The 24,068-nt window shown below is 46.1% G+C and overlaps 9 protein-coding genes across 9 annotated transcripts; 5 read left to right on the top strand and 4 right to left on the bottom strand.

Moving 5' to 3' along the window:
* Positions 1 to 562: 562 nt before the first annotated feature.
* Positions 563 to 1,105, top strand: GLAREA_11015 (L30e-like protein; the record flags this gene model as incomplete). Its single annotated transcript, XM_008079204.1, has 3 exons — positions 563 to 641; positions 703 to 857; positions 1,007 to 1,105. The coding sequence occupies 3 exons, from the start codon at positions 563 to 565 to the stop codon at positions 1,103 to 1,105; spliced, it is 333 nt and encodes a 110-aa protein (XP_008077395.1).
* Positions 1,106 to 1,680: 575 nt separating this feature from the next.
* GLAREA_11014 (Ribosomal protein L16p/L10e) lies at positions 1,681 to 2,816 on the top strand (the record flags this gene model as incomplete). Its single annotated transcript, XM_008079203.1, has 4 exons — positions 1,681 to 1,725; positions 1,898 to 2,073; positions 2,327 to 2,535; positions 2,584 to 2,816. The coding sequence occupies 4 exons, from the start codon at positions 1,681 to 1,683 to the stop codon at positions 2,814 to 2,816; spliced, it is 663 nt and encodes a 220-aa protein (XP_008077394.1).
* Positions 2,817 to 3,998: 1,182 nt separating this feature from the next.
* GLAREA_11013 (uncharacterized protein) lies at positions 3,999 to 5,711 on the top strand (the record flags this gene model as incomplete). Its single annotated transcript, XM_008079202.1, has 1 exon — positions 3,999 to 5,711. One exon carries the CDS (start codon positions 3,999 to 4,001, stop codon positions 5,709 to 5,711), a length of 1,713 nt encoding a protein of 570 aa, XP_008077393.1.
* A 2,061-nt stretch (positions 5,712 to 7,772) lies between these two features.
* On the bottom strand, positions 7,773 to 8,673 carry GLAREA_11012 (uncharacterized protein; the record flags this gene model as incomplete). The annotated part of the gene is made up of 2 exons (XM_008079201.1): positions 7,773 to 7,853; positions 7,903 to 8,673. The coding sequence occupies 2 exons, from the start codon at positions 8,671 to 8,673 to the stop codon at positions 7,773 to 7,775; spliced, it is 852 nt and encodes a 283-aa protein (XP_008077392.1).
* A 194-nt stretch (positions 8,674 to 8,867) lies between these two features.
* Positions 8,868 to 10,163, bottom strand: GLAREA_11011 (P-loop containing nucleoside triphosphate hydrolase; the record flags this gene model as incomplete). The annotated part of the gene is made up of 4 exons (XM_008079200.1): positions 8,868 to 9,031; positions 9,188 to 9,405; positions 9,545 to 9,961; positions 10,018 to 10,163. The coding sequence occupies 4 exons, from the start codon at positions 10,161 to 10,163 to the stop codon at positions 8,868 to 8,870; spliced, it is 945 nt and encodes a 314-aa protein (XP_008077391.1).
* An 826-nt stretch (positions 10,164 to 10,989) lies between these two features.
* On the top strand, positions 10,990 to 12,818 carry GLAREA_11010 (Protein kinase-like (PK-like); the record flags this gene model as incomplete). The annotated part of the gene is made up of 5 exons (XM_008079199.1): positions 10,990 to 11,319; positions 11,382 to 11,593; positions 11,639 to 11,817; positions 11,874 to 11,934; positions 12,521 to 12,818. The coding sequence occupies 5 exons, from the start codon at positions 10,990 to 10,992 to the stop codon at positions 12,816 to 12,818; spliced, it is 1,080 nt and encodes a 359-aa protein (XP_008077390.1).
* A 1,752-nt stretch (positions 12,819 to 14,570) lies between these two features.
* Positions 14,571 to 15,517, bottom strand: GLAREA_11009 (uncharacterized protein; the record flags this gene model as incomplete). The annotated part of the gene is made up of 4 exons (XM_008079198.1): positions 14,571 to 14,707; positions 14,756 to 15,167; positions 15,222 to 15,373; positions 15,442 to 15,517. 4 exons carry the CDS (start codon positions 15,515 to 15,517, stop codon positions 14,571 to 14,573), a joined length of 777 nt encoding a protein of 258 aa, XP_008077389.1.
* A 2,926-nt stretch (positions 15,518 to 18,443) lies between these two features.
* GLAREA_11008 (HAD-like protein) lies at positions 18,444 to 19,226 on the bottom strand (the record flags this gene model as incomplete). Its single annotated transcript, XM_008079197.1, has 1 exon — positions 18,444 to 19,226. The coding sequence occupies one exon, from the start codon at positions 19,224 to 19,226 to the stop codon at positions 18,444 to 18,446; it is 783 nt and encodes a 260-aa protein (XP_008077388.1).
* Positions 19,227 to 20,623: 1,397 nt separating this feature from the next.
* On the top strand, positions 20,624 to 22,354 carry GLAREA_11007 (Fucose-specific lectin; the record flags this gene model as incomplete). The annotated part of the gene is made up of 1 exon (XM_008079196.1): positions 20,624 to 22,354. The coding sequence occupies one exon, from the start codon at positions 20,624 to 20,626 to the stop codon at positions 22,352 to 22,354; it is 1,731 nt and encodes a 576-aa protein (XP_008077387.1).
* Between the last annotated feature and the right edge of the window lie 1,714 nt (positions 22,355 to 24,068).

Raw genomic sequence — 24,068 nt, 5'->3', positions numbered from 1 at the left:
GCCGTGAATAATTGTTGATCATGATCGAGAAAGGTCAAATAAGAATTAACCACCTAAGGACTATTCGATCGAGCCTACTACGTTTTTGATTTTCCCTATTCTAGAAGAAAATGAATGACCCGTGAAGGGTTGTATTGGGCCTCTTGATGAATTGTAGGTGGTGTAAATGCAAGCAGCCCGCTTGTACGAAGCGCAGTCTTTTACGAGGGTCATACATATATAAAATAAAAATAGTTAGAGAGTAAGCTTCCCAGAACTCTGAAAGAAGCGACACTCTACAACATGTATAGATTTTGTTAATGTTGTCACTTATCTCCCTACTCCAGCGCATCTTCTGCTTCAAATTACCAAGTCCCGGCCGTACTGCATAGGCTATCTTATCAGCACGTGATGTTCACCGGACCGACTCGATCCGACAAGTCGCACTTTTCCAATCGCGAAAATAATATCTTCAAAGTTTCCACGACCATCCGACACCACCAAATACGAAATTTAAATTCCTGCCGGAGCGTTTCATCAATCACACACTTTTGAGATCTCAGCATCTCGAACCAACGCAGCGATGGCACCAACAAAGAAGTCCAAGAAGACCGCCGACAGCATCAACTCTCGTCTGGCTTTGGTTATGAAGAGTGGTAAAGGTATGTGAACACAAAGATGCGCCGTAAATTGAAGCATCACCAACTGACAATTTCTCGACAGTCGTCCTCGGATACAAAAGCACTTTGAAGACCCTTCGATCCGGAAAGGCTAAGCTCGTCATTATTGCTGGCAACACTCCTCCTCTCCGAAAGAGTGAACTTGAGTACTACTCCATGCTTTCCAAGACCAATGTCCACCACTTCCAGGGCAACAACGTAAGTTCACAATACATATCTTGCTATGGCTAGGCTTTGGCCTCCCAAGCTTCTGTCGACCAGACTTCGGTCTGCGAGGAAGTCACCCAGCGAAAAAGTCATTAGACTTTGGAGGGTACAATCATTTGCTTACTAGTTTTGCTATACAGATCGAGTTGGGAACTGCTTGCGGAAAGCTCTTCAGATGTTCCACCATGGCCGTCTTGGACGCTGGTGACTCTGATATTTTGAGCGGACAGACCTCTTAGGTGTATGACGGGGAATGGAAAAGGATATTCAAGAGTGCTTGTTCCGAAAAGTTCATAGCATAGACAAATGATATACCCAAGTCAACACTCTTCACCAATCTTGATTTGATTTAATTACTGGTTTGTCTGCCTGGATTTGTGTATCATGCTTTCTGGCAAGTTCTTGCGACGACGATTGATATCTTGTCCGTGTATTTCTCATGGCGTGGAACAGGTGGATCCATATGTTATTTCAAGACATTTATGCTTACCAACGGCCGTAAATTAAACTTGTATGACTCCCTACATGTCGACTAAACTGATATCAAATCAACATTTCGTAGCATTATTTGCCTCCATTTCGGCGCTGAGCTTCAGAGCCGCCTCCGATGCCCTTGCACCGAACAGCGTGACTCCCATTTTTGAAATATTTACGTGGTGTGAGGTTAAGCGAGCCAATGAATCAATCCAGATTGTCTGGCTAGTGGGGCTTCGGATTTTGATTATCAAGCCGTCTGGATAGACAAAAGAAACCGATTGTCCAACCTCTCCATCACCAGAACATCAACTAACGTCAACCTCTGAAATCATTCAAGATGGCACGAAGACCAGCGCGTTGTTACAGATACTGCAAGAACAAGGTGCGTGCGAATTTCCCCTCCGAATCGTCACGTCGAAGCCGAAATGGGGATCATGAATCTGGGTGGCCACAAAGTTGCGCAGGATGATACTGTTGGAGCAGTGACGATTTCGCACTTGCCCGAGAAATAAGCCTTTTGGAAGGAATCAATACTGACTCTGTAATTCTCACAGCCGTATCCTAAGTCCAGATTCAACCGTGGTGTCCCAGACCCAAAGATCCGTATCTTCGATCTCGGCCGAAAGCGTGCGAACGTTGACGAATTCCCTCTCTGCATCCATTTGGTTTCCAATGAGTTGGAGCAACTGAGTTCCGAGGCTCTTGAGGCCGCCCGTATTTGCGCAAACAAGTGAGTTCACCTATGACGATTATGGCGGGGTTCTAGAAATTGGGAAAGGAAAATGGATGGCAGGAAAGCTGGCAGTCTTTCTGGGGACATAGCACTACGAGGCTTATTTGTGATGAGCTGGAGCTATCCTTGAAGTGCCACCAAATCCTCTGTTTCCAAGAAAACTACAAGTTGAAGGGACGGATGTGGAGCTCGATTTCAAAGCCGATACTTTTCGCAATATCAAACGTATACTGACATTCATTTCTTCTAGATACATGGTCAAGACTGCCGGAAAGGAATCCTTCCATCTCCGTGTTCGCGCTCACCCATACCACGTCGTCCGTATCAACAAGATGTTGTCTTGTGCCGGTGCTGATAGACTTCAAACTGGAATGCGTGGTGCTTGGGGAAAGCCAAACGGAACCGTCGCTCGTGTCAGCATCGGTCAGATCATCTTGTCCATCAGAACTCGTGATTCCCGTAAGTTTCATATAATCGCTCGACGAATACAGCGCTAATTCTATACAGACCGTGCCACCGCTCTCGAGGCTCTCCGAAGATCCCAATACAAGTTCCCAGGTCGTCAAAAGATTATCGTTTCCAAGAACTGGGGCTTCACCCCTCTCCGTCGCGAGGAGTATATGGAGAAGAAGGCTTCAGGAAAGGTTTTGGTCGATGGTGCATATGTCCAGTTCTTGAGCAACCACGGAAAGTTGGCCGATAACATCAGACGTTTCCCAGCTGCTTTCCAGGAGGCTTAGGTGTGCACGAATCAATGGGTATTTGGGAAGAATGGCGTATATGTGCAATGGATGGATTATTTGATGTCCTATGGCTATCAGTTTTCTGATCATTGTATTTAAGGAATTTGCTACGACTTCAAAATCAGTTTTCGTGCCACCCAAAAGCATTATTGTGATTCTGCCTCTTTACGGGTTTCATCTAGTTTGAACTATCTACGCTGACCTCTCATGTACCCACTGCAGAGCTGTGATGGTTCCGCCTCATTATGTATATAATATGGCCGAAACTCGCCATGTTGTATATTAGTGACATGACAGGAGTAACTTCCGCTGAACTACTGAGCTGGTCTTGGCAATGCGGTTGATAAGTTGAGTTGGAAGTTCCCATCTATTGGAGTTACAGGAATAGCCAATCGTGTGCCCGTCCTCTAAGACTTTTTGTTATCATTAGAGCACTACAAACAAGACTAGGGGTTACTATGACTTGACTCGATACACCCGCATGAATGGTGGAATCCTGTCAAAGTCAAACGCCGCGAACCGTGGAAACTCCGTGATATTATCTTACTGGCATCCAGACCCGGTTGACTTAAACGTCATGAATAATCTACGGACATGCCAGAAAATAGAATGTCATACAGAAACAGAAAGTAATCATTCGCATTTCTCATCTCACCTACATCCCTTCCACATTTAATATCTTCATGCTACTGCCGATTGTTGGTCGCGACTTTCCCAACATCAGATAAGAAACTCCACGTAGTCGTCGCATCGCGCCTTGACACCGGTGAGCGGTGATCTTGAACTAGCTCCAAGGGTTGTCACCGCAGGACAAGAGTCAGAGTACAAAGAATATTCAGCCGTCATTCAACAAGCGGAAATAGAAACGAGTTTTTCACATCTTACCTCGTCTTGTATTTTTTGATCTCATTTACTATTCTCGAAAGAGCAACTCGCTCGACTGTTACGGGTTACGCCACGCGATAGCCAACAACGCTTGTTTCTTATCGCAGTCATTGACCTCCGTGTCTAAGTCAAGGGACATCCCGTGCGCCCTAGATACATCAGGCTATACTGTTTACATCTTACACAACATTTCACCTCAAAGGTGGCCGTTGGCCATTCTATTCATCCAAAGTCCTGCAGGAAGCTGTTTCTCACATATTACACTGCCTTCGATCGAACGATAACGATCCAACGATGGCCTTCCGTCACTCAACATATCATGCCCCACCCCGCCTCTATACCTCTCGAAACGAGACCGAATCTCAAGCCTTGCCTGTAGTTCCACCTCAAGAACATATCGCAGAGTCGCAAGAATGGATATTGTTCTCTCCAACTGCAGAGTCGACTACGAATCGTACCTATACCACATCTACAGCACGTACGCAGACGGCGGGCCGTTCGCGAATAAGTGATTTTGGGAGTCTTGATACAGCAGCTAGAAGTAATGGATATGATTTCGATGAAAGGAGCGCACAAACAGAGGAAGCTATAGAGGAGGAGGAAGAAGATGGAGAGCTGGACAGTTTAGATAGTCATCTACACGAGTTCAGGGCAGAGCCCAGCGTTTACAGGTCGAGTGGCGTCAAAGAGAATGGCGAGGCTAGTCAGAGCGTATTACCTACACACGATGGACTTGGCAGCTTCCGGGTCGATCAGCCTATGAATGATCAGGATGTGCAGGACCAGTTATATGCTTTCGAGAAGTATAATCCTAGGAGAGTCAAGCGGAGGAGGGAGAGTTTGGAACTAGGGCAGATGGAGCTTGATAGTGATAGGGCGGTGGAAGTAGAGAGGACAAGAAGGATTGAGCAATGGAGGATGGAGCAAAGTAGGTTACTTGTTGATGAGATACAAAAGGAAACGAGAAGGCGGAAACAATCCATGTCCAGTGAGAAAAGAAGTGTGGTGATTGATCAAGAACAGGAGGATATGGCCACTTTGAGTACGGTCGAGTCCTCTGGATATCAGGAGACAGAAGTGGCACAAGATGAAAATCAAAGTTTCTGGAATAGGATCACCAAGAGAGTTATCCAAGACTTGATGGGTATCGATGATGATTTACTATCTATCATATTCGGCGAGTCACTTCCAGAAAGCGACGATTTATCTTCAACTCCGCCGGCCAACCGACGAGCAGCCTCCACACTTATCACCACTCAACAATACCCCGAATCGAGCTGGGAGTACCGCCTACTAGACCGAGTTGCTCGCGAACTTGGAATTCTGGTCAATCAACTCACCGACCACCCAGGCGCTTTGTCAACCTATCTGAAAACACAGCAAGTCCCTCTTCCTTACGCAGGTCTCCCGGTAATTCCAGAAACTGCAAAAGTTCTTACACCTCAACCAACCCTCACCACCTCCCAAGCCGACCCTCAATTCCTTCCCACCATCCCAACCGCCCAAGCAATACCCATCCCTCAAGCCTCCACCTCCTTCACTCCTACACAAATCGACGAAGACGCCACACCCCGTCAATCCCCCACCATCACACCAGAAGAATGGGAACGAGATCTCGACATCAAAATGGTCTTCCGCTACCTCCGCTCCCGCTTTACGGGTCGTCCTTCTCCTCCTACCCTAAATACCTCTACCTCTTTACCCTCAACCTCCATCGGCACGTCTCATCTCGCAACCGCATCCACCTCGGAAACGGCAGCGCGTGCAGCGCGCGTGAGACAGCATCATCCGCTTGTCACGCATACACGACGTCGCTCTGTCGAGCGTAGAACGTTCAAACCTTCGGTCCCGACCGCGCCGGGGATTGTGAGGAGAGGAAGTAGTAGTTGTGCGTCTGAACGGATGAGGAGTGCGGGGAGTAGTCGGCATTATTGGGATTTTGGGGGCAGTGTTGGGAGTGGGAGTATGATCGCGGGCGGGAATGTGGGGAGTTGGGGTGAGGTTTAGGTGTTGAGCTTTTGGTTTGGATGGGTTTTGAGTAGAAGGGCGTTTTGAGCGGGTAGCATGGGCATGGTTTAGGAGGGGCGTGGCATTTACGAGTGGTATGGTATGGTAGATGAGAGTATGATTTTATGAGAATTTTCGCTTTATCTTTCTTGAAAGATTTGAAGATATGGATGATAGATGAGCGGTTATTTGACTGTGGGCGTTGCAGATTTGGGAGTTTATGAGATAAGGGGGTTTTGCATTTATTTAGTGGGTTGGTGTTGGAGATTTGGTGTGTAGATGTAGCGGAGCCAATTTTTCCACTCTTATTTATGGATTATATCTTTATCATTTTTGGTCGGTGGTGTGAGGTTTTCTTACTCATGTTTTTCGAAACTGTGTAAGCTCTACGTTACGTAGATATGAATGACGAAGGAGATATCTTGAAATAGGGGTAAGCACACCTAGGTGAGCTATCTATTAGGTTGAAAGCATAAGATCGGAGGGTTCAGTGAGGAACTCACCTCTTTTCCAAGGGCTTTTTATACAGGGTTTAGATTTATCAAAACTTTGGTCTGGGTTATAGTATTAACCGCCCCGTGTGGAGAGAAATGTGAGGAGGCTTTTTCTAGTGAGATGGAGTTTGGAAGAGATTAGTTTCGTGGGTTGGTGGCCCCTAGATCTCAGTGGGGTTTGACAGTAATTGAGTGGTTGGCTATATGATTTTCTTACGTATATGTATCCTAGGGCACGGAAATATTGATTTAGAATAACTGTATACTATGTCCTTATCGCGTAAAGGTTATCTACTCACCTCCGGGTTTACGAGGAGGTGTGCTAGAGTCTTACACATTTGACCCGTACATTAGGAGATACTCGTAACACATCTACCAATCCTCATACGATCACAAACAGTCTCCGGGTTAAGAATGAAGTGTCATCTTTCTCGCTACATAAACTCAACCTATGATTTGTTGACTATTTCTACGGTTATGAGAGTTTGTACTGACGGTAAGAGATATGAGTGAGAAGGTCACATATGAATGGGTTTATGGAGGTGCATGGCTGGGGGATAGGTGGGTGGTTTCTTTGTGATAGTCGGTATAGTTTGCTATCGGCTGTGATGTATGTGTGAAATGTATGATGTAGTTGATCCCTTTCTTTGGGTGGATGGAGGGAGGTTGATTAAATAGGTTACGCAATACAGAGATGTTGAGAGACCCAGGTGTTTACTGGGGATGGAGTTCTAGCTTTTTGGCCAGTATTTTCTTTGTCCGTTAATCCGTTCCAGCACGTCACGGCTAATGCCTAATTTTCGTTCGGTCCATCCGCACCTTACAGATCGGGAACTGTGATAAGGTGGTGAAAATTTCTGGACAGGGGCGGTATCTCGACTCCGTAGAACAGTAATTCCATACTTGTAATCTGATCACATTTACCAATTCCTCTCTCGTAGATTCAACGGAATATGTCTATAATTAAGCTGATCCTATAAGGGTTTCGATACTTTATTTTTAGTGTACAGGTTCTATGATGAAGAGATTTAGAATACACCTTATTGTCTCTGATTCTTGAGCTTCCTTGTGATAGTAGCATGGGATTATGCTCCACCAGGTGCTCTTATATCCAAACATTTGTTTGTTCACGGCGACAGACGTCGACGAGAATGGAATATATGGGTATCTTCGTTGAAAACCCATTCAGCCGCGTCCAAATCGTTGTTGTAAGTATAACATCTGATAACTCCCATAGCTAGGGTAAAATGTTGTCGTTAAAGCCATACCATGAGCTTTCTGTATATTCATACATCGTTTCATACTGTAAGCGAGATCTAGTCTACTTTACTTTACATACCTATCTTACACCCCTCTCCCACCGGACCTCGTAGTGAAAGCATCTAAACCACTCAAACCGTTCTCCAGAATCTCCAACTTCTTCTCCAGCTCAGCTCGTTCGGTGACTGTGCGAGTGTCTTCTGAGCCAAGGAGATCCACTTGCTCGTCTGTGAGATCCCATGCCACGTCCGGAGAGAAAATGTGGACTGTCAGTACGGGTGTGTATTTTGGATATTTTTGGGGTGACTTACACATCTGGTAGGCGCTGAATGAGACAGGTTTCTACAGCGTTCACGCTGACGTCGTCGATGAATTTGTTGAGAGCTACCTGGGGTTTGCGTTAGTTTGGTGGTCTGAGGGGTGTATGTGTGGCTTACCTTGTAGTATGCGGCGGCGACATCAGCAGCGAGAGAAACGGAATAGTCTTCTACGTTTGGGCGCATACCGTCCTTCAGGGTCAGGAGCATTTTACGCAATGACATGTTTGTCAGATTTTCTACCGCTAATTTGTTCGGTGTAATCCCGGATGTCTTTTGACACATATCGTCAAAAGCTCGATCATAACGTTCACCTTGAATCTTTTGCACCGTTTCGGTCAGGTATTTGTCGTAGGTAATTGGATGATTCGACAAGTGCGGTTGTAGCAGCTCATCTAGCTTATCTTTCAAGCCGTTTCGAAGGCTGTGTAAAGAAGGTTGGATGAGGCCATTCATGAGGCGAAACCTGGTGTTTTCGTCGCAAATCTGAAACAGCATTTTATTGAAAGTAGTCATGGCAGCTTCGTGAACTTCCTCAGCTAGTTTCTGAGTGATGTTTTCCCAAGGCTTGCACTGTCGACTGAATAGGTCCCCTACCACGAGAGGGTTGAAACTCCCTGGCAGCTCGCGGCCTCTGCATTCGGCCATGAGTTTCTTGACTAATTCCAGATACACGCTTCTCATGACATATGTGGAAGGTGCGCTCCGCGTTGGTTTCTTGTCATCCTCCACCACTTCCAGAGCATGGCCGCTGAGGCACATTCTTCCAGAGTAGAACTCGAGAATTCTCTGAATGTTTGCACGAAGCCTTCTATCAAACGAGTCTGGTTGGTTAGGATAAGACGTAAAGAAAGGGTCGGCGTAGACCCCATCAATTGCTGCTTGGACCATGGTAGATAGGTTGCCACTGCTCCGATGCAGATAAGTGTGCTTTTCTTTCTTAGTGCTGCGCGACTTTCCTAATTGCTGCAGCTTCAGTCTACAGTCTTTGATGCCCGATTGTACGTCGTATTTTACCCCAGGAAGGTTTTCGTGAATCTGCTTCCATAACACATCGCGCAGTCGTTCTCTCAATGCACTCACACCTAGCTGCGATGTTTTGAGAGCGTCTTTCCAGCCAGATTCTGAGAAGAATGCGGTCTCTCGTTTCTCTCGTTGCTCGATCGTATCATTCGCGGTAGAGTGGCTTTTTTATGAAGAACATGCCACCCGAGAGTCAACTTGACGTTCTCGTTTTGAGCCAATTCAACTGGTTTGGTCAGCAAATCTTGTTTCTTGATACAATCCGGTGATGAGAGCAGCCAAAGGAACACCAAAGAAGTCATGTTGCAGCTTTTTGATACACTTTCACATGACTGCACGCTATGGGAAAGATTCGCGTGGGGGTTGGGGGAGTGGCACCTACTATAATATTTTTCACTATCAGATCCTTTATCGATTTTTTCGGGCTTCGTAATCAGCCCAAGAGTTCTGGTCCCCGAAGGATCAATCTGCCGTGCGAACTTGATTACTGGCTGGTAGGCAAAAGCATTATCTGCTGAGATGACGGCAAGTATGATACTTCGCTTCTGCTTCATGTACGAGACAATCAAATTTTGTACCATGGTGGCATCGTCATCCGACCTAAAATAAATGAAGTTAGATTTCTCTTCTAAATAAAATTTTCAGCAGTAAAAAGAACCAAGCAGCTGGCGGAAATTTGTAACTGTAAATTGTATTTCGAACCTTTGGGAAGATAAAGAGAATATGGCAAATTTCTTACTGGTTCTTGTCACTAGCCCCAAAGAGCCCTGGTAGATCAACCAACGTTAAGTTGGGTGCATTTGGCGAAGTACTTTCGATTCGCAGGACATCAGTACTGAATACTTTGGAGTCTGGACCAGTGTCAGAAAGACCCCTTGCAACCTTGGCGGCTTCGATGATTCTGGGAAAACTTCTCTCTTCGCTCTCTTTCTCGTAGAAGTTGAGTAATTTTATTCTTTCCTTTTCAGTCCTCGTAGCAGCAGGCTGAATTTGGACTTTCAGCTCAGATTTTTCGCCTCGTCGGGGAATGAGTTCGGTAGCAAAGCGAGTACACAGCCCTTCAGCAGTGGGAAATGCGATGCCGGAGAGAGATTCGAGTGTCGAACTCTTCCCTGACGATTGACTGCCACATACGATGATCTGAGGAAGATCAATACTATGGAACGAGAGATTAGCATCGTAAGTCAGCAAGTTGAATTTCGGAGGTCTTACTGGTGGCTAACTCCATTGGAGCGAAGAGCATCGACGACGTCCAGAAGATCACGATGATTTCTTGACTGAATAAAACCTGAAGCTTTTTCTGAGATTTGCTCTGCGAGACCAAGCTCCGAAGCCCCTTCCTTGATAACAGAACCCATCTTGGCTCGTTTGTCGCGGTTGATGTTGTCCCTGGCAGGTTCATATAACATAATCCGACACAAGTCTAAGCACTGGATCGATGCAAACGAATTGCAAAGCTGCTTTAACCTGTATGAAAAGAAGCTTGCAGCTCAACTCCAAGTGAATGATTAATAAAGAAAAGGGAACGCGAGTTTCCGTTGGTTTCAGATCCACTTGACGTTTCAGACATCTTCCAAAATTGTCGCGACTCACCTGTGTAAGTTTCTTCGATACTGTACATTCTGTTGAAGCTAGCTTGCGAGCTATGAATTGCAATCACACTTACAAGTAATGGACCAAGGCTAGAACTTGGGTAGAGTTGGATCAAGGTTTGAGGGCCCTCTAATTGGCGATTTGATGTGTGCACGCCGGGCGGTGTACTCCGTAGAACGGCAGAATCGCTCGAAAGGGATGTGACTTCAAAGTTCATCAATCCGAAATGTAATCTTACGAAAATAAGAACCAAGGATAAGAACGAAAAATGATAAAAATAGTGTTAGGACGCGATGAGGGCGCATTCGACACGAAATCCAGGTCCTAATTATAAAGTGTAGTAGCAAAATTTGCTACGATTAAGTAAGGTAAAAACGACGCCGACGCGAAGTGACAGCTTTTTAGCCCATTCACGAGATCTCAAAGCTTGACAAAGCTCGCTTTAAGATAAGAGACTCTATAACCTATACAGCTCTTATAGGTCAGTCAAGCACTCTGCTAAGAGCTCAAGTCATAGGCAAAACACGTCGCGGAGTACAACCCTCGATGATGCACCGCTTCCTCTGGAGCAAAGTATCTCGAAATATTTCCATGTCCATATCCACGTTTGCGTCCGCAAAGTCAAACACGCTGGGAAATGAACATTTCTTCCGCTACACCAGTGGAAGATGGCTATGGGATGAGGAGAAGCAGCTTCAAGAAAGATATAAGAAGTTCAATGTTGAAGAGCTTAAGTGGATTGGCGCTGAGAGCATCGGTGCTAAATTTTGTATCTCGATAACTAAGCTGGACGAGGGGGGCTACAACAAAGTATTCAGGCTGGTAATGGACAATGGTTCGAGTGTCATTGCACGGATACCATGTCCCAATGCTGGCCCACCTTTCAAGACCACCGCGTCTGAAGTTGCAACAATGGATTTTGTGAGGCGCTCTAGGGTTTTGATTGAGAAAGTTGACAGCTGATAATTGGTCCTGCCTTGTAGGCTAGAACTATTCTCAATATATCCGTTCCAAAAGTCCACAGCTGGAGTGCAGTGTTGGACAATCCTGTAGAAGCAGAATACATTTTGATGGAAGAAGCCTGCGGAACGTCACTCGGAGATTCATGGGAAGATATGGGAATACATTCCAAACACAAAATTGTGAAAGATATTGTCTCTATGGATCAGAAGCTACTTTCGATATCCTTCTCACGGTTAGCCCCCCGAAATACGACTTGGAAGACTACTGACACTGTCAGATATGGCAATATATACTTTGCAAAAGATTCCTTTGCAGGATGTGAAAAAGCAGAGATTTCTGGCTATATTTCAGAAGAACTGAAGAAGGAGGTTGAAGAGCGATTCACAATTGGGCCAGTGGTAGGTCATGCGTTCTGGAGAAGAGATCAATCGTCAATGCCAATGGAACGGGGACCTTGTGAGAGACCGAGGCGCTAATATACACGATATACATTTTACGCTAACAGCTTCTAGGGAAAACCGCTAATGACTATCTCAAAGCATCAGCCAATAACCAAATCACCTGGCTGAGTCAGTACGTACCCCGAGAAACATCATCAATTATGTTCCACAAGTCGGAACACAAGAATCTCCCGATGCCCACATCGTCCTCTACAAGAAATATCTTGACATTTCCCCGTACATCTTACCGAAGGATGAAAGGATGACTCGCTCTACTCTTTGGCATTGGGACTTGCATACATCAAACTTGTTTGTGAAAGATGACAAAATTACTTGCATCATTGATTGGCAGTCTAATTGGGCTGGGCCTCTTTTCGTCCAATACCGGTATCCGAAGATCGTGCATTACACTGGCGAGGTCCTGTTAAGGCTCCCTAGAAACTACGAGAGCATGGAAGGGGACGAAAAGGTCAGAGTCAGGTGTCAGGTCGAAAGATCCATTGTGCAATACTTGTACGAGAAAGGGATTAAAGCAGCGAACCCGTTGTTGGCCAATATTATTGCTATTCCACAAAGAACGATAAGGAAGCGAACAATCGCATTTGCTGAGGATTCTTGGGAAGGGGGGATTGCACCCTTCAGACAATGTCTTATTAGATTAGAAAGGTGGTTCTTACTTTGCTACCGATTCACAAACTTAGCTGACGTAGATCACGTAGATATTGGGATGAGATGGGACATAATGCCGGGTGCCCTATCCATTTTACGGAGGAAGATTTACAGAGTCATATGCAGGATGGCGAAGGATTCAACGAGCAGGCTGACTTCTGGGACAGACTAGAAGGGTTTATTTCACGTGATGGATGGACTTCGAATGAGAGGTACGACGAAGCCCTCGAGATGTTCGCTGGAATTCGAGAGGAGGGGCTGAAGCAACTGACTGGTGAGGAGAGGTCCGATTTTGAGAAGCAGAGTAGGTGGGCTCAGAGAAGCACCGCTAGAGCTGATGGTTCTTAAACTGATACCTTTCATCTTTAAATTTCCACGTCGACTGAAATCACGTGTATATACCCTCTACAGTCTCCTAAGCGAGAAATAGCCACCACCCGCATATTGCTCGAAGGTCCGCAGAACAAACACCCGCACGTCCTTCCAAAAAGGGAAATAGTTCTTTCCTTGAGACAAAAGCTTTTGGAAGCAACGAGGCCATGCCTCAAAGCACTTTTAGCTTGCGTTGAAAGCTACTCAATTATTTTGAGAAATGTTACCGAACATTCGCTTCCATTTCTCCTGCAATTCGCCCGGCAAAGATCCTTCCGCAACTTTCCCAAATTGAACTCATAAACTCCCAATCCTCTGTATTCTCTACCCATGTTCATACACCACGCTCGACGATCGAAGTAAGTAGTCGTTCCAGCGCATTTACCCTACGAAGCGCTAGCGCCCCTCGTCTCCCAGGTTCTTCGCTGAATGCCCCATCCGAACGCCGCTTCGGTTTGCTGTAGAAGTAGACGCGTAACTAGGCGCGCGACAAGGACTTATGCAGGTCTGATGATTTTAAAATCCGTTGTTGGATTCTGTAATTGCCTGGCTGCACAGTCTTAACCAATGAACATTCAAATTAACACCAACGTTTCTTCTGAATTCACAGTTTGAAGGGCGTAATCGGAGATCTTGAATTCTCAACCTTATAGCCGCGACGGCCACTAGCTCGAACATTGCCTTGGTCTTGTGATAAGTATCCAGACGTACTTTTGGGCAAGATCGGAGACAAGACGATGATGAGGACCTTGGCGAGCGAGGATGGACTGTTGATTCACTGCTAGTCTTCACAATGTATTCGTCGTTGTGTTCTTTCAAAAACATGCAAGAATTGTTTGGAAGTCCTAACACTGCCGACATTGAATTTCCGCCTCCGCCCAAGTCAGACATATAGTCTACGTCACGCTCTTGGGGTGTCCCAGAGAGGACTTTGCAGATCGTGTTAACAATATGACTTGTAATTGGTGGCAGGATATGCTACCATTTTTGCTTGCTTGACCTGAAATCATACTTTCACGGATCTCGGTCTTGATATGGCCAGATTCGTGCGAAGAGAATTCTCTGCGACTCTGATTCAGCCATATTGATAAACATCTCCCTGACGTTATTATTGATATGCATAGCCTGGTCGTAGTTTTCTCGAAGGACCATGCCGCCTAGTGGGATCAGATTATCGTTGTGAAGTTGGTGCAGGACTTCTCCAAGGCCTTCTGCAAGCTCTTATTCATCACCGTGAAGCTTTAGTTCGTGCTCCGTAAATTGTATCGGACAAGGCGTCGTAGTTGTTGCGACTTCCTTCCATCGAGCCACGACATCTATCAATGTATGACGAAAAGAGAACATGTCATTTCTGCTCCAGGCGCCACATATCAAAGATACAGGTTTGGTCAGAAGCGAGCGATTGTGTAGATTGATAGCGGCCCACCGTTGCTCATTCTTAACCCTGCTAAGAGTCTGATAATGGCTAAGCAGATCCAGAGTCTCGTTGGAGTCTTCTGTTGCATTCAATCGTTCACCAGGGGAGGAAGGGTCGACTGGGATCAGCATACGCGGGATGGTATGCTGAAGGAAAGGCTCAGATACCGAGGCCGATGGCCAGTCAATAACGCAAGTGATTTTCTTCGTGTCTGGATCAACGAATATATTATCGAGGTGAAGGTCTGGATGCGAGAGTGATGTTCGGAACAGACCAGAAGACAGGTGGGGGATGAGTTGAAGGTACCGCTCTCAGAGTGAAATGTAGTCATTGGGAGAGTCGGGCGTTTCATCAGATCGATGACTGTTCATTTGGGACTTTGCGTATGCCGTCGCCCATTGTATCTCGTTAGTCCCCATAACTGCCATGTAGGATGAAGGAGTGTTCCCTTGTTAAGTCAGCAGCCTATTCTCTCAAAGGGACGTAAATAATTTACAAGGACCTCGATCTAAATTCATCGTAGCTTTTTCGTGTTCCCACAATCTTGCTTCAGTCAAGGGCCCAAATGCAAACCCCTCTGTTAGCACAGGGTTGAGCCGTATCGTAAGACCATTAGATAATGAAGATCCGGCTTCGAGATCATAGGCAGGGAGACCTTTCCTGTCCAAATCCTTCTTGTAGTAGATACATCCGTGCCTTCGAAATGAAATTGACGCCAGTTTTGTCTCAAACTCAACGAGCTGAGCAACAAGGCCGAGTTGGGATTCTGTTTGCCACTGGTGCCGAAGGCTCCCTAGTGGTTTGCCTTTTGCTTTCTCCTCAATAATGTACTCGGCACCGACTGGATTAAGAGGATCTAAAGAATATGTGTATATGTGCGGGACGGGTAACTTCAAGACCGTACGTAGCTAAAATAGACGGTCAGAACCTCATCAACAACACCAGCGTGATAAATCACTTACAAAATGCCGTGTAGCAACCTCAGAGGCAGTTGTATAGAAAGCCGGACCAGCGTTAGGATTAGGAATCTTTACTATGACCTCTGCCCCATTATCCATAGTCATAAGAAATGCCTTGTTATATTGACCTTCGGTGCATTTCAGTAGCTTCACACCTAAGATCGTAGAAATATCAGATTCGACTCTGACCGCAGCTTCGGGATCGATGAAAATAAAATCTTACAAGACCTAGCACAGTTACCAGCAGCGTTGACGGCGCCATCTACAAAAGCCGATACATTGAATTTGCGATAACGCATCGCAAGGTTTTCGGATTCGTTACACCTCGCTGTTGTTAGTTCACTTGATCATATGGTGAAATTCGGTGCCGTACAGCCACCGCTATCGAGTATATCGATAAAGCTCCCCTTCTAATATTTCTTCATCTATGGTACTAGATGAGCAAAACATTCCCAGACTCAAACTGGATGTCTCTAGCTTACCCAAATCATCTTCCTTTTGCCTTCGAAAGACGGGCATTGCCATGGCCTTCATCGTCCGACGAGACACTTGCTTTTGATAGTGCCAGGGGCCGTTGCACCGAGTAGCTTTGCGAGTAAAACTCAATGTAAGGGAGTTGAAATTGCAAGAGGAGAATTTCCTCATGGTTGTGCTAACGAGCAGACTCGGAGCAGTAAATTAGTAATAGCCTCCCAAGGTGAAGAAGGAAGAAGCCGAGAAGTAAGCGCTGCTAAAGCTCTACTTCTATAACCCGCACTCCGTTCAGCGAACATTGCTGCCCATGAACGCGACTTGTACCAAAGTCTACGAAATTTCGAGTTACTTCCAGGTTACCAGTCGCCTCGGATAAGCCTAATCACGTGCTAAAAGTCACGAGTTCAACGGATAACTCAGACGTGTTTCAAGGGGAATCAACTTTGCGCGCACCCTCACACCCAGACTTCGATTATGGTACCTATTCGCACCTTCAAACAATGAATAATGTGGTCGCTCCGTACGCAATTACCACATGCATTGCCTGGGGGACCAATTTACTACAGAGTTTTAGTCTGGTGGGGCAACTTCTCCATATCTCAATTCCGCGTCCGGGCTCCACGCCTCTCGAAAATAAAATACGTTCAAGTAGTTATCGAGCAGTACGCACGGGTTCACGATAAAGCTCACCTAGAGAATGCGTATGCTTAACGGTCTGGACAAAAAACGTAGAAGCTATCTCTGCCTGCCTGCGGCTTAGCGGTGGAAAAGTCAAACCTGTATGCACTCTCTCCCCAGAGTCCCAGCCCTTAAGTCCGTTGTACCTACACCATGAAGCTTACTAATGAAGCACACTATTGAGTATTAGGAGCCGAAACATTCCATCTGGGTATTAAAGGTAATTAATTATGTTATCGATCCTCGCTATCCCTCTAAAATCAGGTTCAAAACCTTCCAAACATCGAGGACCGTCTGCACTTGGGAAATCGACAACGTCTTACTATGACAGCCGCCAATGCATGTGCTGTAAGTACAGCATTCTTGATTTATGTGGAGAAATAATCAGCGAAAGTTTTCTAATTAGATCCGACTAAGCTCAACTTGCCCGTCGACCGTTGAGGGTATGCTCTGCCAGATCGTAGAGTTCCTTGTACTATAAAATACCCCCTCGCTCTCTGTTCTTTCTTTCTTTGAAACCTTTTCCCACTTCATTTTCTAGTATCTAGGCCTAAATAGCCAAAGGATGTACCGACATGTATTCGACATGTATTCGGCTCAAGAAGAAAACGACGTCATGTTTGGGTTCGCGGTAATCTGGTATGAGTGATTCAAGAATGGGAATAGAGTTTACATCTAAAACGGGGATAGGGAGAACCTCTTTTGGATCCCCTTTTAGCAACAGTATATTTTCCGAGCGGCTTCGTAAGCCGAGTGCTAAAGGCTATCATCTACATTCATCTTCCCTCTTACCCTAATTCTTTGCCTGTGTCAGTGCCTAGGACTCTGCATAGTAGGGAAACATGTTCACCGCGTGATCGCATAATTTCCTAGATTGCTTCCTATTACGTCCTGTCTAAACACTAGACTTATCCTTTCAGCATAGCATCTGTCTAAGCCTATGTCGTTGGTATTACGTATGCCGGTCCTGTGATTGTAATATCTATACCTCCTTTTTGACGCGCTTTTACAACCGACCTTCTGTATTTAAATCTGTTCTATTTCTACTCCCAATTATGGCGTAACCCTTCTCTATCTGAATCCCTCGAACTCTAAGTGCCATTAATCGCAGCTTGAATCGAATTGGCTTGTTAACAAGCAGCAAAGGATTTTAGGTAATGTTAATACTATTCCTAGTAGGTTACAATCGATAAATAACTAGGTCAGCGGTACAAGCGATGTCTTCGCGTAGACCCATCCCTTAGGAGAGATCCTGACGTACAGCTCTGGAAACCGTTATCTTGTTTGATTCGGGCGAAGTAAAATGCCATCGTTATGAACTGTTGCCGCAGAAGAACTAGCGGTTAGCTCTACCTCCTTTTCTGTTCTAATGACTGTTGCTGTGCAAAATTATATCCAGTCAGCTAAAAATCTAAATATAGGATTGTGAGTTGGTTACTCTAGTAGTTCCTGGTCAACGCTCCCTTGAAAAATGAGTCAAAATGTAATATATGTTGGATAAAGGTATTTCATGCCACATACGACCATAGACTCAGGAGAATCGGGCATCCCGTCCGCTCTGCCATACGCAAGCCTGAGATCGGCAGATTAGTAGTTGGGTGGGTGACCACCAGCGAATACCTGCTGTTGTATGTTTTGCATTTTTGGACAATTTTCTTTATCTCGGGAGCTGGCAACCCTGCAGGTGGGTGACGAAATGGAAATGTGCCTGTAAAGTTGAGTAACCAAGCTTTTGGACTTAGGTAAAGCCTCTTTTCCTTTTTTGTCGCGTTCGATAATCATTCCTTTCGTAGAGCGTTACAAGTAGTCAGAATTAGAAGTATAAAAGCTAAGCGATGTTTAAATATGCCTACCTATACTTTGGACGAGTAAAAGCTGGGCCGTCGGAACTTTGAAGTAGATAACTCATTCAAGGATTGTGTCTGTGACTTTCTAGATAGGACACTTTTTAAAAGTTAATACAATGAACAATGGAAGTCGTGGTGTTCTGAAACCCATTTTGCATCCAAGGGGGACAAAATAGCAAAGTCAAGGAATCGAATTCAAATACTTGTAAATTCTTAAACATCTTGCTCAACTCTCAAAAGCTTCCTTAATTACACCAGCAAATTCTCCCAAACTTTTATAAGTGGCCGCCAAATTCACATCGTCTCCTGCCTCGGCTCTGGTGCCTCCCATCTGCGCAACATCATCCCCAGGTCTCCTCTCAATCCACACACTTGGTCGCATCCCCATCTTCTTCACCGGCCGATGATCATGTAACAAACTCTGCGCAACCATAAGAATCTCCTCTTTCTTCGCACCAAACTCTTCGAATGCGTGATCGAACAAGTATTGAAAATTCCGCGGATCGGGTTTATAAGAACCGATGTCCTCAGCGGTGTAAATGGCGTCGAATTTCACACCTTGAAGCGGTCCGGAGTTAGTACGTGCGAAAGAGGCTTTATCGACGTTAGAAAGAACGATTAGTTTGTAGTGTTTTCCTAGTTCTTTTATCGCTTCGACGGTATCTGGGAATGCGGGCCATGTCCCTATAGTAGCGCCAAACTTCTCGGCTTCGGAGTCTGAAGTCTCGATTTCTAATTCCTCGGCTAGTTTTAACCAGACTTTGGAGAGGACTTTGGAGTATGGTAGACTGGGTTCCGCGGCTTGGACGGAGAGTTCTAGGTATGTATAGCGGCTTAGGATGTACCGTCGGATTTCTTGAGCCGTGTGTTTGGAGGGATGGTGTGGTGATGAGGTGGAGAGCTTCTCGAGGAGGGGAAGAAGCGAGGTGTAGAGACCAGTTTCCCAGTCTATTAAAGTCCCGTAGATGTCGAAAGAGAGGACTTTGTAGGATTTGGGCTCGAGTGACATTTTGATATTGTAGTAGTTGTGAGTTTTCTGGGAAATTGCTTGATGAGCTGAAGTGGCAGGCAAATGCTTTATTTCGTGGATGCAATACGATCTGGACTTAATAACGTGTTTTAATAAATCAGCAAACTTAACAAGTTGTTAGGTCTTGTAAACAGCCCCAAGGACAAGTCCCCGGTTTTATATACTCGTGATGCCGTTGAAAGTGGGGAATAAGTTACGTTCTTGGCGGCCTCGAAGGGCGCGAAGTCAGAATTTTGACACGACTTTCTATTGAATGAAGCAAAAATGGAAGAAGATCTTATTATTCGTCATTTTACATTACGAATCTGATCGCCACTCTTTGTACGTGAAAATCTGAACAGCTTCTTAGGAACATGGAGGGGTCGTCATTTGCACATCTCGCTACGATCCGAGCGACCCACTTTCCGAGAGCTTCTGGCACAGCTCCGTATTTCTTCCAACGTCAACACCAAACACACTGAGTCTTGCCATCTCAAAGGCGTAGTGACTCACGACCTTCTTGTATGTGTATTCCGAGTTTATGTTGCAACAACAGTGCTCGGAGCGAGAAGAGCACCTCTGCCACAAGGACGGTTCGTCCATGAATCCTCTCATTTTCAACGCCTGATATCGTTAGAAAAGCATTGGCTTGAAATGCAACATTATTCATTCGGTAGAAGCCGGCGAAGCGAATGCTGTTATGTTCCAGATAAGGCTAGCTAAACACTGATAGTATTCTGGACTGGCCTATTCCCGGGCCATGCCGTGTTGTGAGGTAGAATGGTAGTCTGTCTATCGAATCCGCCTTGCGCCACATGGCAAGTACCAGTTCAAGATAATCGAAGTATCTATCAACTCGACTCGTTTATACTGTGGCGTGCATGTCATGCATCGCAATTGCCCCAAGTTATTGATGTCAAGCTTGGCGACTCAAAGAGCGTTGTATTATGTGGTAGCACATTGGAACGAGGCTGGAGCTGAGTACATGTAAAAGCCTCCACTGAATTCGGTGAGGTCGTTAACCGGATCTGGGTTCCTGGGCAGGCAAAATGTCGCAAGGCTACGAAAGCAAGTTATGACATTGGCTGTTCCATTATTGATCGACAATTGTGGAATACTTGGAAATATGAAATGAATTTGTGTAACATATGAAACAGAGATAAAATGTGGGCCTTTTCTCTGTTTCCTCGCTTTTCAGTAACAACATGCAATCTCACCACGCTTTGGGGCTCTTGAGGTCACCGAGTTATCAAGTCCAACGCTATGGCACTCGTCTAGCTGAGAATACATTCTGGATATTCAGCACGAACATTAGTCTCCGAAATCCACCGATCATCTTTTAATCCGTAAGTCTGTTACCAGATTTGTGGAGCAAAGAAACTGATCTACTACAGAAGATGCCGACAGAAGTGGTGAACGGCGATGCTCTTGCTACATCGAATGGTCATACTGGAGGACCTTTTCAGGACAGATCTGTCACGAAGGATGGCCAAACCGTCGAGATGGAAGAAATAGCGGCGAATGAGACTGGCGTGCCAACCAAGAAGCGTGGAAAAGAGCCTTCCATGCCTCCCTTTTCCACGACCAAAGATGATGAGAGAGGCACGAGACTAGGACAGGAAAGTCGTGAGGAACCAACCACAGCGGAAGCTTCACGAAACAACAGATTTCATCACCAACAAGACTCTAGCAGCAGTGCTGCAGATGGATACTATCAAACCTCTCGTCACAATAAACGAGCGCCTTCCATGGAAGAACGAAAGAGGTCCGAAGTCTCACAGTTTCATTCTGAAAGCCAGCCATCCCCGTTCTCGGAACGCCGCAGTGTCCTTCCAAGGCCAGCCGATGCCAATCATCAAAGGCACCAATACATGAATGGTATTGGAGGTCTCCAGGTTGTTCCTGATATTCCGCCGGTTGCTGAAAGACGAAAGTTTGTTCCCAGCGATGTCTTACCTCCAACTAGGCTTTGGCGTCTGGTTGTAGGAGCTGTCTTCGTTGCCCTTATTGCTATAATCATAGCTTTGGGAGTACTAGTATCTCGAAATAAAGTCGCACCAGCATGTCCACCATTGAACAACTCAACGGGAACAGAGACGTCGGGTCCGATTCAAATAGTGCCTCTCGTGAGCAACAACCCGCCGGGTTCCGTGCTCTCCCAGACTGAAAGCATAGCTGCTACCGATGTCATCTTGGGCACTTTCTTTGCTCCTAACATCGACAAACCACAGACTCGGGTAGTGTTTGACGGTGGCAACGGAAAGTTATGCGTGAGAACGAAACTTGGCGCCGCTTTTATACCGCAGGTGAAGTGCATCGAAGGCACAAACGCAAAAGTCTCTACCCCGATCCAACTAGTCGACTGGTTGGGTGGTCCGACTATCGTATATATTACGAGCGACAACCACCTCGCTGGCTATAATCATGTGCCGAATAACGACAGTTGGATTCTATCCCCGCTAGGGAGTACCAACATAACAGTTCATCCTAAATCGCAGCTCTCATCTGTAACTTGGCTCAATGGAACCTCTCTGTGGATTTACTATCAAGGAACTGATGGTCAGCTTCGTGAATGGGGGCTCGACGACTACAGAGACATCTCTTTCCGAGAAGGATCCGCTGGGCCACTTGGGGCCGCTGTCGCTGGGTCTTTCTTCGGAGCCACACGTTACGTCGTCGGTGACAGTGAGTTTGAAGAAGCCTGCTATCAAGCTACCAACGGGGCATTGCATTGCCGCAGATATGCCAACGCTATCTGGGGTAGCGAAGTCTTCACCATTGCTGGAACGGAAACGGGACTGGCGTTGCCCGCGAGCTTCGATTACACCACGGTCATCGATCCAGTGACAAGAGTGAGTAGCCTTGCTGTCGCTTATATCAAGCAGAATGGCTTTGTGACAGTACAATCGCGTTCAACCGCCAATGGAACAGACTTGGGGGCGTTCGGCCCGGGCATTCAGGTAACGCAGGGAGACGGTAGCAGTACTGCAGGTCTCGTTATTACAGGTGAAACCGGAACGGTGAACATATACCTGAAGAGATCACCTGTTTCTGGGGGAAAGATCTACCAGTACAGCTCGAATGTTTCCATGACTGCTTGGACACAAGGTTCCGAGTTCTCTGCTTGATTGTTTTCACGACTTTAACGATACCCATATGTAGTTAATCTTCTCTTTTCCGTCTCTTTTCTTTCTCAGGCGAGTCGTTCCGGGCGTAGGCAAGGTAACAAGGATCCGTGGTTGGAATCTGATTCGGGAGGTAACATATCACAACATGAACTGCCCATTGCGCCCTTTCGCCTGGTCATGCTCGTGACTGTCACATTTCATCCATGAACTCGGTGGACACAGAGTTGTACCTACTTGCCCTTCTTCCTGCTTTTCGCCCACCGCAAATTATAGTCTACGGGTCTGTTCGAAATGTAATAAAGCAGGTATGCTGCAATATTCCATCTCCATTTCCGTAAGTGTGCGGGAGATCACTGCTGTCCGGCCGATTCGTACCGAGAATGCACGATGCACTGAGATGAAACACGGGCACCCCACAAAACCTTCAATTCGTACAAGACAAAGTTAGCTTCTTAGTTCAGCCTCGATCTCGCTTGGGATGAGGAAAGTCGCGGTTTGTCCAGAGGCCTCACCGTACTAGATTTTGCATGAATCGCTAGAGCGCTTCCTTAACAAGCGAACTCCACTGTGCGCAATCTGATGCACCGCGGCGCTCACTGTAGATCTGTCTGCAATCAAGTTGATATTTCTCGCACGAAGTACTTGTTTTTCCAACTCTTTCTGCATCTCAACGTACAGTTGTTGCTGCGTGAGAGACAATCTGTTGTGCTCTCGAAATGTGGGGTAGCGGACCGAGCACGAAAAGGGGCGAATAAGCGAGCCTGATTCGGGCTCCTCGGGAGGAGGGAGGGCCTGAGTGGCCACTAGCGGGTGTCTCCTTTCAGCGTCCTTTTAAGGAATTGGAGCTCTCGGCTAGCTGAGCAGACTCCCTCTGGATCTTGAGAGACTCGAACGGTCATGCTCATGGAGACTTTTGGGGGCTTCAAGAGAAACACTTACTCGCCACCAACCAAGCGGCTCGTATTCACGGTTGATCGATTGCACCCTTGAGAAGATCTTGTGGAGTGCCGAGTATAAAGCACGGAGGTTCCTTGAAAGAATTGAGGTGGCATGCATGAAATGTTACTATTCAGGGCTTCGTGCACCTGCCAGCGGGCCTTGGCCGCATTACACGCATCGTCTAACCCTGCAAAGCAAGGCCTGTCTCCATCGAATTGGGTAAAATCCAAATTTCGAGGACCACTTCAAGGTAAATCTCCTGCCGGGCCAAAGCACCTTGGATGCGCGATGCGGTAAGATCTCCTGTCGTTTATTGATATTAAGACGAGAAGCACCCTCTTTTGACGGCATCCTACTCTTCAAGCAGACTTCAAGTCCATCTTGCTCGAGTTGCTGATATACATTGATCGACGCGTTTGCTCGCTGTCGACGTCCTTTCGCTTAAATTTATTTCATTTACACATCTAATCATGAAGAACATCTTCAATTCTGCGGCTCTTCTGGGTCTTTCGTGGCTAGGCCTTGCCCCGACAGCGCAAAGTGCCTGCTCAACTAATCTGGTAATCGATAATTATTCCAACTATGCCAAAAACCTCAACAGTCTAGGGCAATGGACGAGTGGTATGTTACCTCATTGTTTGTGCTGAAGTGGTAATTCTAACCGCAATCATAGATGATGGCACCACTACAAACCTCAAGGCAGATACTGCCAACAAGAAGATCACATTTACAGGAGGCAGCTCAAGCTACTTTTATACGACCTTTGTATGCGAAG

Source organism: Glarea lozoyensis, assembly GCF_000409485.1.
Source record: "Glarea lozoyensis ATCC 20868 chromosome Unknown GLAREA11, whole genome shotgun sequence".
Lineage (NCBI taxonomy): Eukaryota > Fungi > Ascomycota > Leotiomycetes > Helotiales > Helotiaceae > Glarea > Glarea lozoyensis.
Note: the sequence above shows the minus strand (reverse complement) of the source record. Positions and strands in the feature narration are given on the sequence as shown.